This window comes from Urocitellus parryii, chromosome 11 (genome assembly GCF_045843805.1).
Source record: "Urocitellus parryii isolate mUroPar1 chromosome 11, mUroPar1.hap1, whole genome shotgun sequence".
Classification (NCBI taxonomy): domain Eukaryota; kingdom Metazoa; phylum Chordata; class Mammalia; order Rodentia; family Sciuridae; genus Urocitellus; species Urocitellus parryii.
Window position 1 is genome coordinate 84480280 of NC_135541.1, and position 14779 is coordinate 84495058.

A 14779-nucleotide genomic window follows, 5' to 3' on the forward strand; every position below is an offset into this window, starting at 1 on the left:
ATCCCTCCTTAGTGGATACATTCTCAGTACCTTATAAGTGTAAAGCACTCATTCCCCAAACATGTATTTACTGAGCATGTCTTTGACAGGAAGTATTGAAAAAGCTTATCAAGGTGTGGGGAACTTGGTTACCAACTCCAGGGGCTTTTTAAGAATAAAGGACAATAATCACAACTGAGCTGAGGGGCTCATCAGGAAATAGTGATGAGAGTCTGTGAGGGAGAAAAACAGACACCACCATGGTCCACTGTGTGATCTTGAGCAGCTGATTCTTATGTGGTGCCTGGCGCATAATATTTGCTGTTTGACTTTCTATTTTTATTATTGTCATTATTATGTCTGTGATCACTCTTATGGATGAGAGTCGTCTTCTAGAGTCTGAGGAATAAGGGCAGGGTTTCTGGGTTGGAGAGGAAAGGCCTTGTGGAGGTGGTGGTATTTGAGTTAGTGAACTAATAAAATGAAAACTAGAGAACTAGCTAATGACATGGGAAGAATTTGAATAGGCAGAGATGGTAAGGAGAGTGTTCTAGGAAGAAGGCCTCAGATGCCTGAGGTATCAAGTATGTTTAGGGAGCGGTGACACGTTCAGACTAGCAGGTAAGGTTCGTTTAGGGAAAAACAACAAACTGACCTGGAAAGGTAGACTGAGGTGATGACTTGGCCAAGGGCTGGTGGTCTGGGTTGGGCTTTTTGAGCAGGACTGAGACTTGGAGAGCTCTCCTCTGGAATTGTATGCATCCCCTGGTATCCTCAGGGAATTAGTTCCAGTCCCAACCCCATATCAAAGTCTTTGGATGCTCTTGTCTCATATATAAAATAGTGTAGTATGTGCATATAACCTAGGCGCATCCTCTCATATGCCATAAATCATCTCTACATTACTTATAATACATTTAATGTAAATGTTATGTAAATAGTTGTATTGTTTTAAATTTTAAAAATTTATTATATATATATATATATATTTTACTATTGTGATACTATGTTGTACTGTTATTATTTCTTTTTTGAATGTGCTTGATCTACAGTAGCACAGGTGGATGCAGGGGGCTGATTGTACTGGAGTGGGCGTGGGGAGGAGGCAGAGACTGGTGTTAGTCCTTGAGACTGGAGATATGAGTTTGAAATAAAGAGTGGATAGTCATGAAAGAAGGGCCAGGTGGAAATTCACCCTGGAGCTCATGAAACCTATGAGTCAGGGACTTCACTAGCTCAGGCCCTCTCTTTGGAGGGTCCAGTGGTGGCATTTTTGTAAAAATTGAAAAGATATTTGTATCTTCCTTCTCTCCTCAAATGGTATGTTTCAGGGTCCCAAACTTGGATCTCCTCCAGAGTTAAAAGAGACTGAGGAGAGAGAACCCATCCTTTGAGTATTGATTTGATGTGTGTGTGGTACAGTGAAGGAGAGGCTGGAGTCCAAGATAAGGCTTGAAAGTCTGGGTCTGGCTGATTGGGAGGAATTACAGATGGGAAAGGGGATTTCAGATCAAGTGAGTGCGCTATACTGTTTCAGACAGAGAAAAAATGTTTTCTTCTTGTGTTTGCCCACTCCATCCTCAAGTGCCATCTTGAAAGTATGATGATTTTAAGTTATATGGGCTAGCAATAGGGCGCAAATGTGACTGCTGATTAATGGACTAAAGCCCAAGGCACATGTCATAGTGACATCTTGATGATGCCCAATTTTAGTATTCTGTGTGTGCCAAACCTACTCTGAAAGTTTTAAAGAAAGGTTCTCCTTTTTGGTGTGTCCTCTGTATTTGGAAAGTTCTACTTAGTTCTTCTCGACATCAAGTTGTAATATCTGTTTTCTGGAAACCTCCGTTTGGAAGAACTTGACTCAGAAATGGTTAGGCTCTCATGTGGATTTCCAGTGGCAGTACCTAACCAGGAAGGACTTTTCTCAGCATTTGTTTCCTCTTTTTAAAACAAGTGTAATGTTAAGCAAACCACAGGAAATCAACTGTGAAAATTGAAGAATACTCACTCAGAAGGCCAAGTTCGACCTTTAAGAGTATTTTTATTTTCACAAAATATAAACATAATTAACACGGAGTGGGGGAGTAGATTTCTTTTTAAAATGTATTTAAGATATCAGTGTATGTGTGTGTGTGTGTGTGTACACTTTGCTGTAAAGCTTTTTTTTTTTTGTGGGGGGAAATAATAGCAACTAAAAACAAAGTTAAAAGCATGGTAAAGTTTAAGGCACATGTCCCTAGGGAAAGACCACTAGTGAATTTATGACTAGAGTCTGATTTCAACTTCTATATTAAGCCATTTATTTAAATTGTTGTTTTAAGAATCACTGCTTGCAGGTCAGTGAGATTAAATTAGCTGAGTAAAGAAGTATAGTTGTCAATTCTAAGATGTCTCTGAAAATCTCATATATTATTTTTTAAAGCCTTTAAGGATTTAGTGACCATAGGAGTTAGTTTTCAAAATGATTTAGAATTGCCAGGCCCAGTGGCATACACCTGTAATTCCAGGGGCTTGGGAGGCTGAGACAGAAGGATTGCCAGTTCAAAGCCAGCCTCAGCAACTTAGTGAGACCCTAAGCAACATAGTGAGACCCTGTTTCTAAATAAAATACAAAAATACAGGAAAAAAAGGGGGAAGGGAGTGGCTGGGGATGTGGCTCATTGCTAAGTCCCCCTGAGTTTGATCCTCACTACCAAATGAATAAAGTTTATTTTTTAAAGTGGGAAAAAATTATTTAGAAGTATTTGCAGATTAATTATTGGAAGATTTTATTTAATTTGCCATGTTGGTCTGATATTCCTTTATAAAATTAGTACAAGCTTGATATTTGATATATTGTTTGTCAGTGTGTGCTATATATACACAAACATTTAAAATTTTAAGTGTTATGTATTTGAGTATTCATTTATGTGTAGATTCAGTGACAGGTTTTCACTTATTGCAATGATATAAAACCCTTCATTAAATTGATTAAGTTAAAAGAGCATGTCTGTTTAGAGAGAAATGGTAGTACACGGTGGTATAGGTGATAGAAGCTGGGAAAGTTAATACATAATTAATTGAAGTTTGGGCAACATTAACTTATTGGTAAACAATCTAAATTATTCTGGCTTGAAGTACTGTAATTGTTTTTATGTTGTTAAATAAAAACTTCATATTGTTGATGATCCTGGCTCTTAGGAATCTTGTGTTTATGAAATGGAGTTATTTGCATCTTTGGTACCTGGCAGTAAAGTCTATTAAAAAGAAAAAAAAAACATTCACTTTAATTGGCTGACTCATGTTTAGTTAAAGATAAAAAAACATGTTAAATGTTATTTTATGGAGGAGGTTTCTAGGCTTTCCTAACCAGGTAGGTAGATTTTATAGAAGTGATGCATGTACTGCTTACTAACTTGGTGTGGCAAATCAAGCACTAGTTAGCTGTGCAGGTGGCTTTTGTCAACTTGTATTGATCGGAAGTTTGGAAAAATTCTTCTCATTTGATTTATTTTTATTTTGTGGTACTGGAGATTGAATCTAAGGAGGCTCTACTACTGAGTTACATCCTCAACCTTTTTTAATTTTTATTTTGGGACAGTCTTGCCAAGTTGCTCAGGCTGGACTTGAATTTGTGATTCTCCTGCATCAGCCTTCCAAGTATCTTGAATGATAGGTGTGTGCCACCACGCCTGGCTCTCCCACTGGGTTTATGAATACTAAGAGCAAGTGAGAGGAGTAGATAGTCTGACATAATTTCCCCCTTAGAAGGAGAAAAAGAAAAATCAGAATATTTAGAAAATACTTTGAAAATAGTATTATTCAGAAAATATTTTTAGAAATATTAGAATATCTAGTGACAACTTTTAAAATATTAAATATAGATCTTATTTTTAGAAAAAGGGTATACTTAGCAGTTCATAAAGGATTGAGTTGCTTTGCATTAAAAAACAAATTTGAACCTATCTGTACAAAATACAGTGATAGAGAATACAAAATAGAAAGTTTCCCTTTCTGGTACACTTGTACATTGCTGGTGGGACTGCAAATTGGTGCGGCCAATTTGGAAAGCAGTATGGAGATTCCATGGAAAGCTGGGAATGGAACCACATTTGACCCAGCTATTCCCCTTCTCGGACTATTCCCTAAAGACCGTAAAAGAGCGTCCTATAGGGATATTGCTACATCGATGTTCATAGCAGCACAATTCACAATAGCTAGAATGTGGAACCAACCTAGATGCCCTTCAATAGATGAATGGATAAAAAAAATGTGGCATTTATACACAATGGAGAATTACTCAGCACTGAAAAATGACAAAATCATGGCATTTGCAGGGAAATGGAAGGCATTAGAGCAGATTATGCTAAGTGAAGCTAGCCAATCCCTAAAAAACAAATGCAAAATGTCTTCTTTGATATAAGGAGAGCAACTAAGAACAGAGCAGGGAGGAAGGGCATGAGAAAAAGATTAACATTAAACAGAGACATGAGGTGGGAGGGAAAGGGAGAGAGAAGGGAAATTGCATAGAAATGGAAGGAGACCCTCATTATTATACAAAATTACATATAAGAGGAAGTGAGGGGAAAGGGAAAAAAAAACAAGGGAGAGAAATGAATTACAGTAGATGGGGTAGAGAGAGAAGATGGGAGGGGAGGGGAGGGGAGGAGGGATGGTAGAGGATAGGAAAGGCAGCAGAATACAACAGACACTATTAAGGAAGTATGTAAAAATGTGGATGTGTAACCGATGTGATTCTGCAATCTGTATACTGGGTAAAAATGGGAGTTCATAACCCACTTGAATCAAATGTATGAAATATGATATGTCAAGAGCTTTGTAATGTTTTGAACAACCAACAATAAAAAAAAATAAAGAAAGTTAGAGCTCAGGAAAAAAAAAGAAAGTTTCCCTTTCTACCTCAAATGCTTCCCTAGTCCTATTCCTCAGAGACAACAGTTAATAGTTTGAAGTCACCTAATTGTACAAATCAAGTGTAATGGCATTTAGGAACTTGGAAGCGTTCATTTTTCTTTCTTTTGAGTCAGATACATGTTCAAAAATTCTAACTCCACCATAGAGCAGCAGTGCAAGTTTGGAAAGGTAAACCTTTCTGAGCCCCAGATTCTCTGAATCTGGTAAATGTTACTTTCCTTTTGAGCTTTAATCAGGCCTGTGTTTGTTCTCTTTCTCTCTCTTCTATCCTCCCTCTCTCTCTCCCCCTCCTTCTCTTTCTCCTAGAAGACATGTGTAAGAAGAGCTGGCATAGGAATACATGCCATATTTTCTTCTGGAAAAATGGGAGTCTGTATTCTAATGACTTAGCATGCATTCATTCGGTAATGCCCTTGTGTATCAGGAAAACATTTTCCCACTCTCCCTAAGTACCTACATTCAGGCTGTAAAAGGTCAACCTGTAACAGATGCCCCGGGATTCTTCCTGGAATTTAAATGGCCTCCTTTGGGTTTCATTTTGCACTTATTAATAATTTAGCACTGGGATAAAAATAAAAACAAAGGCTCTCATCTTACAGTGTGAGAACATGGGTCATGTGTGCTAAGTCATGCAGGTAAGATGAGGAGCGAAACCCTGTGGGGTCACCAATGTAGGGGAAGCATTTCATGTGGGCCGGTGACTGCAGAACCTGCGGAACCACTGCCTCAAAATTAGAGGGAATTAATGTAATTGCTCCCGAGGAGGGAAATGTATTTTTGCTTTTCAAAGGTTGATGTATAAGCTTTAATTATCTAATCCAAACACAGAAGGTTTTCTACAAGCAGCTTTCCCTCCTAGCAGCCTAGTCAACTTTCAATTGCTGAAGCACTGCCTTACGACCAACACTGTTACATAACCTACCCATTAGGGTGCAGTGAAATTATGTTGTAACATTGGTTCCTGCAAATGGTCGTGGAAGCTAGGGTTGACTGAAGTGGATTTATAATTATTTGAGCTGGAACTAGAGTCGTGATTCTCTATTTGTGGAATCTGTGCCACTTGTCTAGATCAGTACTTTTAAGGTTAACTCATTTTCGGTGCTGTTTTTGTTTCATCCTCAATTCACTTAGGTTGGTGTATGCCTTATTAGACTTTCTCTTTATTTGCCAAATGAATATGGATCCTTGTTATTAAAGTTAGATGTACTTCTTTTTATCATTTATTTTAATTTTCTTTAGAGAATTCAGAATTAGAGTGCTTCCTATTCCTGAAATTGTTAATAAGTAAATACATGTGATATAGTGCTAGTAGAATAGCTTAAAGCTCAAAGAAGCTTATAAGTACAGAGAAAAAACCCCTACTTTTTAAGTAACTGGGACTCTGCCATTCTTGTAATAGAAATGCATACTGTTTTGATGTTGGGACACATTAAGGAAATAATGCCATTAATTTTTGGTAGAGAGGATTTGGGGAATTAAATTCAAACTATAAATGAGAAGGACCTATGCCCTTGGCCCAAAATTAAGACATTAAATTACACTTGGAATAAAACCAAATCCCTCCATGGTTTGTGGTGTTTTTCACATTCTGGTCATTGCTTGGCTTGTCCTATAGGCCACCCCAGCCCTCCCAAGCTCACAAGCTCTTTCCCACTTCCATCAGCCTTGTCCTTGTCCTTTTCACTGCCTGGGAGATCCTTTCTCCTATCCCTTAGCTCTCCCCAAACCCTCTAGAGCTCCACCTGAGCACCAGAGACCTCTCCCTGACTGCCATCCATCAACCACCTCTTTTCTGTTCTCTCTCCAGAAACCTGCTTGCTTCTTTTTCAGCACTTAGATTGTTTTTATTTTTGTTAATTATTGTCTTTGCTCCACAATAATGTAAATTCTACTAATGGAAGAACCAGCGGCCAACACAGTGCCTGCATATGCTATGTAGGCGTACGTCAACTGGGTGGAGGTTGTTTACTCGTTGAAAGAGCTCCTTTTTGTTCCTCTCTTTGTTTAAGATTAATTTTCATGCTGTACAGAGGGATTAAGTATCCCTGGGATAAAGGGCCAAGCCACTAAGTTTTCTAACACGCTTAACAAATACCCCCCCCATTTTATTGTGATGTTTGTTATTGAACATTTAGAGAGCAACACTGGCTTTCCTCAGAGCAGATAAGAGAACTCAGTAGATGTCTTATGGGTATAGTGCTCACTGTGAGACATATTTCAAAATTTGCCAATCACTGAGTTAACTCATGAGAGATCTTCTATGGGAGACACTAGAGGCCTGTTTTTGTCGTTGTTGAGCCCACGGTGTAACAATGGAGGTGTGGGTATCCCCTGCAATTGTGCCTTCTGGGTGTGCAGAGGTGAACTACCTCTTCCAGAATCTGCTCTCTGCAAAAAGGTCATTAATACTAAGAAGTAGGAATTTTAAATGCATCTCCCAAGAGGACAGATTAGATACCCTTTTCAGATTTGGACTCTATTCAGATTAATACTTTGTGTTTTCTCCTATCCATTTAATATGATAAAGATGTATGAAATACTAATTCCTGGGTGGTCCATACCACATCTCAAAATAATTAATTTTCTGAATCATTAAAAAAAAAAAAGCCGGGAGCAGTGGCACATGCCGGTAATCCCCCGGGCTTGGGAGGCTGAGGCAGGAGGATCACCAGTTCAAAGCTAGCCTCAGAAATTTAGTGAGGCTGTAAGCAACTTAGTGAGACCTTGCATTAAAAAAAAAATAATAAAGGGCTGAGGATGTGGCTCAGTGGTTAAGAGCCCCTGAGTTCGATCCCTAGTACTAAAACAAACCAACAAAAATAATCTGCCCTCTGTCTCTAACCTTTTACCCATCTTTGAGCTTCAGCTTCAAGCTGAAAAGGAAACTTGGGCACTTTGGTTGCTGTCTAAAGATCAACATATCATCATGAGGTTTTTCACTTTAAGTGGAAGAAGTGAAATGCAAATTTGGTGAGTAACTAGTTTTGTGTCATTCTTTGGTGTGGTATTCTAAATGACACTATTTCTCTGTCTTAGGTGATCTATTTAAAGAAGACACCTGAAGAAGCCTACAGAGCACTGCTGTCTGGCTCAAATCCCCCCTATCTTCCATTCAGGTATGACCGCTCACAAGACTTGGCTAGACCTGAGTAGGGAGCCCGCTGCTCTACAGTTAAATTGTCTAAGACTGACCAGGGTGCTATATGGAAGGAAATGAGGTTGATGGTTGTTTTTTTTTTTTTTTCTCCCTGCTCTCTGAGGTCAGATGGTATTTTTATTATTTCTTTTTGCATAATTCCCACCCCCCTGTAGCTAGTAAGAATAAAATGGCTTGTTCCTTTTAGGAGTTTATCTTTTATTTTAATTTTTTTTTCCTAGAACGCTCTCTATATTCTGACAGTTTTCTTGAAGCACAAAGAGGGCCTAATTTAGGAACTAATAACCGTGTCGAGCTTTGTTTGCTTTTAATAATCTACATCATTGATTCCTCCATTCTTTAATTCCATGAGCATCGATTGAGCTGTGACTCATGTCAGGTCCTGAGGATATGGAACAAGGACCTTCCAGGAGCATGGGTTTAGTGGGGACCCTAGATGCCCTGTTTAGTACACACATGGAGTTTACATCCTCCGGAAGTGTGTCTCTTGTTACAGTGTTGGAAAAGAAAGTTATGTAAGTATCACCTGAAGAAAATTAAAAAAAAATTTAGGATAAACTTGACCTTGCTTAAAAAGTAGAAGGGGACTGTGGGTATAGCTCAGTGGTAGACCTTGGCTCCCCAGGTCTGGGGTTGAATCTCTAGCATTGATTAAAAAAAAAACCCCAAAACCCAAATTGAACCAAAATACTACCAAAACAGTAATCTCTGATAGAACTGTGAATTTTAAAAATAATTTTCCCTTTTGGCTTATTTGTGTATTGAAACCTAGAAGCATATGTACTGCTTTTTATGGTTACTGTTATCATAAGGAGGTATATTTGGGTACCCCAGGGGCCTCTGTGCTGTCTTCCCACTCTGCTGTACATCCAGAGGGTTCTTCTTGGTAAAGGTTTGAGAGAATAAGACACAATCCTTTAAGACCCAAGAGATTCCCACCCGTTTCTGAGACCACAGGAGAGAGAGGGACACAATTGGGTATGAAGGCAGGAAGGGGGCACCGGGGAGGCAGCCGCAGAGTGCTGTAGGGAGGTCAAGGATGGGGTGCTGAGAGGAGCACACCCTCCAGCCTTTGGGAGAATGAGCCCTTAGCCATTGAAAGGAGCCAGGGTCACTCCAGGTGAATTGGGCTGGCACGAACAAATCCTACAGGCATAGAAAGTACCTTTTTCTTGGGGTTCAGTGACGGCTCCTCTGCCCCAGCTCCCATGAGGGAGGCAAGAGAGGCTGGCAAAAGAAAGAGCACACCTGAAACCCTATTTATTGAGGGGAAGACACTCGAGAAAGTTCCACCCAAATGAAGCAAGGGATTGGGCTTCAGGGCAGTGTAGCCCAGTCCCATTGGGGGACACCCACTCCCAGAGCTGAAATTCCTTGCCTAGTGAAGGTGAGGTCCACCTGCTTTCAGGCTGCAAGTGGAAGCCAGTTCCACACCTCCATCGCCCAAGGCTAAGGGTACCATGCTCAGCTCCTGTTCATGGCGACTCCCGACAGAAGGGCAGAGAAACCCGTGATGGCTTATGTACAGGAGAGTGTTAAGGAAACTTAGAGGGTTTTTTTTTCCCTCCTGTCATTTGAAAGCACTTTATGAAATACAGTTCTATTTTGTCAGAAAAGAAAATAATGATAATACTAATAATTCTACTTCAGTTCTAAGCAAAGTAGTTAAGAATATATGCTTTGGAGGTAGGGAGGCTGGGTTTGAAGCTTCAGTTTACTTCTCATTATTTATAGTAAGTGTAAGTGGCTTGGGCAAATTGTCTTCTCTGAGACTTAGTTTCCTGATCTGTAAAATGGCTACCGGGCTATTCTAGGATTAAATGAACTAATGCATTATCCCTGTGCCTAGTGTAATACTCGGTGTGTCTGTGTGTGTGTGGGGGGGTACTGGGGACTGAACCCAGGATATTTTACCACTGAACTACACCCCCAGTCCTCTTTATTTTTCATTTTGAGACAGGATCTTGCTAAGTTGCTGAGGCTGGCCTTAGTCTTATGATCCTCCTGTCTCAGCCTCCCAAGTCACTGTGATTACAGGTACCACACCTTGCTATTGCTTAAAATTGTTTAAAAAAGGGGATCTGAAGGCTTTTGAAGGTGTGGTTGGTATGTTCAGATGTACTATTTACTGCAATGCCTATGTACCCATTTGTGCTATAATTTTAGAGTCTTTTGATAAAGGCTATCATCAATATAAACAATGCTCTTCTTCAAGATTTATTTATTTCTCAGACATTTATTTGAGTAGTCACTTCTGTAAAGCCTTTCCTCATTTATCTGAAGAAGCTTGGCCGGTCGGTCCTTTACCTATAATTTTGTTTTATGTTTTATGTATTACAATACTACACATAATATTAAAGCCTACATTTTGTAACATAATTATTTGTTTGCATGGCTGACTTTACTCTCAATAGCTGGAATTGAGTTCTTTTCCATTTGTGTCCAAAGAGAATAAAATAAGTACATTATTCCTTCTATGCCAGCCACTGTGATACTCCTATGGATCTAAAGATGATTAGGATACCTTCATACTTATTGCAGGGGAAGTCTGTATAGTTTGTAGAAAGTACGAGTATGCAAAACAATTACAGGGTTTTACAAAGGTTAGGAGATAGGTGTGATGGGTATACTGAAAAGTAAGGTGTAACTTTGGATCTGGGGGTTAGGACCCACAGAACACTTTCATGGAAATAAGCATAACCATTGGGTGCTATAACTTTTTGTTCATGTGGCATATGCTTTGCATAACCATCCAAGTGCTGATTTTGGGTGCTATAACTTTTTGTTCATAGGCATCATTTTTTTGTGGCATAGGCTTTTAAAAAATTAACGGTACACTAGATAGGATAGTAATAATGTGGTGCTTGTAGTATAGGTCCATTATTATAACCAAAAAGATGACCTGATTTTTTTTTCTATTTGGGTTTATATTTAAAATTTTTAAATTATAGCCTTCTATTAACCTAGTTAAAAATTCACTAGAAATGAGACAGATTTAGAAAAAGATTTGTGTAGCTTTACTGACTTCTTGATTAAATTAAGTACAGTTGACTATAGCGATAGTTGAATTTCTGTCTCGCTGCGACACTCAGGAGTGTAGCCGTGTTACCGTTTGCGAGTCAGTCTTAGGGTGTTCCACTGAATTGTAAGGTGTTTGTGTCAAACTGTGCTTTTCTTTTGTAGTAAGAACAGTCAATGTGTTTATCAAGAGTGATTCTAGCTGAAAACTAGAGGGAGAGAGTATTTCCATCTCCTTGAATTCTTTTTTGTCCGCCCATCTCAGTGTGGGCCTGGCAGCCGGCCTTCAAGGATACAAGGGGCCTTTCAGTCCTGGGGGCAGAGTCAGCAGAGTTTAAATTGGCAAGCCTGAGATGAGCTTTTAGAGGTTCCCTCCCTTTGGTATACTACCAGACTTAGTGTATATTCTGTGAGGTCATATTAATTGCCTCTTGTCTAAAGTTCCCCTAGTGGAGTCCCATCTTGTTTTCATGGAGGTAATGGTGATGGCTTTCAGGTGTAGGCTCTTGGGCACTCATAAAACAGTGCTTGTGGGAGTTTCAAGTTTCACAAAACATTGAAAGTTAACTAATCTAAGTGGCACAACTCTTCTTTGAGGTATATATATATTTTTCTGTGTTAAAATTCATTTGATACCAACTTCTTGGTTTATTGGTTTGTATGTATGAGCTTGGCAAGTTTTTTGGTGTTGGTGATGATTCCTAAACCTGCAAAATACCACAAATTTTCTATGGCATACAGACTCAAAGGGGAATGAAATTATGCTAACAATAAATTATGTCCAGGGACCCAGTTTTGAAGACCTATCTAGAAAGAATGGCATGAAAAATAATGATGAGGTGTGGAGGTGTCGGAGGTGACGGAGGTGTCAGAGGTAGGGTGTTGTGCTAATGTCTAGTGGAATAAAGCTGGTTGAAGTAGGATGGCCTAACTCTAGTCATTAGTTTTTCTTTGTTTGTAATTTTGTGCAGCTTTTTTTTTTTTTTTTTTTTTAGCTTGAAGAAGAGAATAGAATGTATAGTTCAGTTTTTTCCCAAAGATATGTTGGTTCTCAAGTTGGTTCTACAGATTTGAAACACTCTAAGGCATTTTTCCTGATCCACGTTTGTGCACATGGGGGAAGCTATAAAAACTATTGATGCCAGGGTTCCACCCCTAGAAATTCTAATGCAGTTGACCTGGGGTGAAGTCTGGGTTATTAGAGTTTTTAAAAACTACCTATGTGTGAATATGCGGCTGATGTGAAAAACTGATCTTTAAGATATACCATGGCCCAAACAAAACAAAACAAAACAAATTCAATGATCAAATAAGTTTAGACTGCTCCATCTTGGAGACTTATAAAGTACGCTCCCATTTTAAAGATTCTGACTGGTTCTGAGTAATGAAGTCATCTTTTTATTTAACCCACAGCTTTCCAAAGTACTGATCCCCCCACCCCTGCGCCCATTTCTATGAACATCTGGCAGAGCTACAGATTTGAAACACTCTGAGGCATTTTTCCTGATCCACGTTTGTGTGGAACAAAAAAAATATCTCTTGGGATCAGATCTTGGAAATAGGTGGCTTATCCCAAATAGTGGTATTTCATCTAAGGTGAACAGGAATATTTAAGTTTTCTCTCAAAGCAGATGTGAGGCCACACCATCTTCCTTGACCTGAGGATCCACAAACCTCCCACTGGCAATCCTTTAATGACATTTATCTTTAAAAATGGACTCATGCTGTTTGTGTTAAGGGAGGTGTTTGTTGTGTTTTGGGGATGACTCCTAGTGATACCATAGTTGCTGAGCTATGTAACTGAGTCTTAATGGGAAATCTCAAAAGCAATTATTCTAGATCTTCTGGGCATGCCAACACTTGCAGGTCTTTTAACAAAGGCTCAGAAGGGTCAAACACTTAAATCTTGGCATGAGGCTGCTTTCTTTCTTCTAAAGAAAAGTAAACATGTGCTGGTGTTATTTGTAATTATAAAATATGTCTCTTCACATAAAATATTGAACCAGATATTTCTTAGTTCAAATATAGCATTGTGATTTTTGTCAAAATGTGTTTAGTAATTGACTTTGTACTTTGAAGGATAAATTTTCCTTACCATGTTTTCTTTGAGTTTCAAAAATGTGGAAACTTTTTAAAGATATTTCTTTAATTCTCAACTACTTTTGCTACTTCTCAGTACTAATCTTTGGGGTCAGTTCTGCCCCATGGGTCTTATCTTCAACCCTTTTTGTTTTTTATTTTAAGACAGGGTCTCACTAAGTTGCTTAGGGCCTTGCTAAGTTGTAGAGGCTGGCCTTGAACTTGTGATTCTCCTACCTTAGCCTCCCTGGTTGCTGGGATTATAGGCATACCGTATTTGGCAAACCTTTGATTTTGATGTGTGGTGTGATGGAAAAATTGACATTAGTTTTGAATAGTGAGGGTGTGCCAGTTTCCTGAGTGTTGAAAATAGATGCCTTTTTCAGTCCAAACTGTTGAATCTATTCTCAGTGGCTGGGGTTTATTTTGAGTAACTTGGATCACAGTAAAAAACAGATTCTTTATCAGATTTTTCTTGTTAAATTGGCAAATAAGCACCATTCTCCAGTGAAAACAGAAACAATTGTCAGGGTTTCTGTGACCCATTAAATACACATGTAGGTGAGTTACATCCATTCTTTTTTTTTTTTTTTTTTGTCACCTGGAACAAGACAATGTAATGTGTCAGTGATTTGCACTGTAAGAATTGTCTCAAAGTCCTTTTTCAGTTATTCCTGAAAGCTTAGTGTTACCAAAGTTTCTGCCGTAGGGTTAGTGCAGTTAGGGTTTTGGATACTTTATGTTATATTTCCATTGCCAATCTTAGTTGATAAAGAGTTTTGAACATGATTGCAAATGTTTATTTACCTTTATGACAATTTAAAGACAATTTGTCACTATTTTTATTTTTAAAGAAAAATTAATGCAGTTAAATAGGTGTCAGTCAGATATTGATCGAAGGCTCAGAGCACATCTTTTGGTCTATTTTTTTTATGGTTTTATTGCTAGTTCTGTACAGATTCTATCCTGCTGAGTTTATGTGACCTTTTAAAGTAACGATTTAGAATTGAATTTTCACCTGTTTCTTTAGAAAAGTGGTTAACGTATAGCCTGAGGTTAAATATGAGAAGCAGGAAATTCTGTAACCTTTTTTTTTTTTTGTTAGGTACTGGTTATGGTCAGCATTTGGTCCTGCATTATGCAACCATTTGGTTTTGTTCTTTCCACTAGTTCTTATAAAAATACATTTTCATCTTATAGACCTAAAAGTTATAAACATTCAACTCTTTTTCTTGTGGCTAGTACATGCATACAAGGGATTTGTACAGAGGCTGGAAACTGGGGTATATTTTAGACAGTTGTGTCACTTGGGGGGCATTGTCTAGTTCTAATATAATTTCAGATAGTCTAGGGCTGAACTTACTAGTGTGATAGCTACTAGCTAACATGCTATTGAGCACCTGAAATCTGTCAAGTCCAACCTAAGATGGATTATAAATACTAAGTATAAATTGGGTTTCAAAGATTTAGTTTAAAAGAAGAATGTAAAAATACTTAAAGTTATGTTGATTACATGCTCAAATGATAATATTCTGGGTATATTGGTTTAAACAAAATATATTATTAAAATGAATTATTTCTTTTTATTTTATTTTAGTGTGGCTTTGAAAAAATTATAATTGTATGCAG

The 14779-nt window shown here is 38.3% G+C and overlaps 1 protein-coding gene across 3 annotated transcripts in view; it reads left to right on the forward strand.

Annotated features, from left to right (window-relative positions):
* Cdc14a (cell division cycle 14A) overlaps positions 1 to 14779 on the forward strand; it is a 161029-nt gene that overhangs the window by 57324 nt on the left and 88926 nt on the right. For all 3 annotated transcript variants that reach the window (XM_026379405.2, XM_026379404.2, XM_026379406.2), the window contains exon 6: positions 7933 to 8012. In XM_026379405.2, the coding sequence (XP_026235190.1) occupies positions 7933 to 8012 (80 nt within the window). The remainder of the gene's footprint in view (positions 1 to 7932; positions 8013 to 14779) is intronic.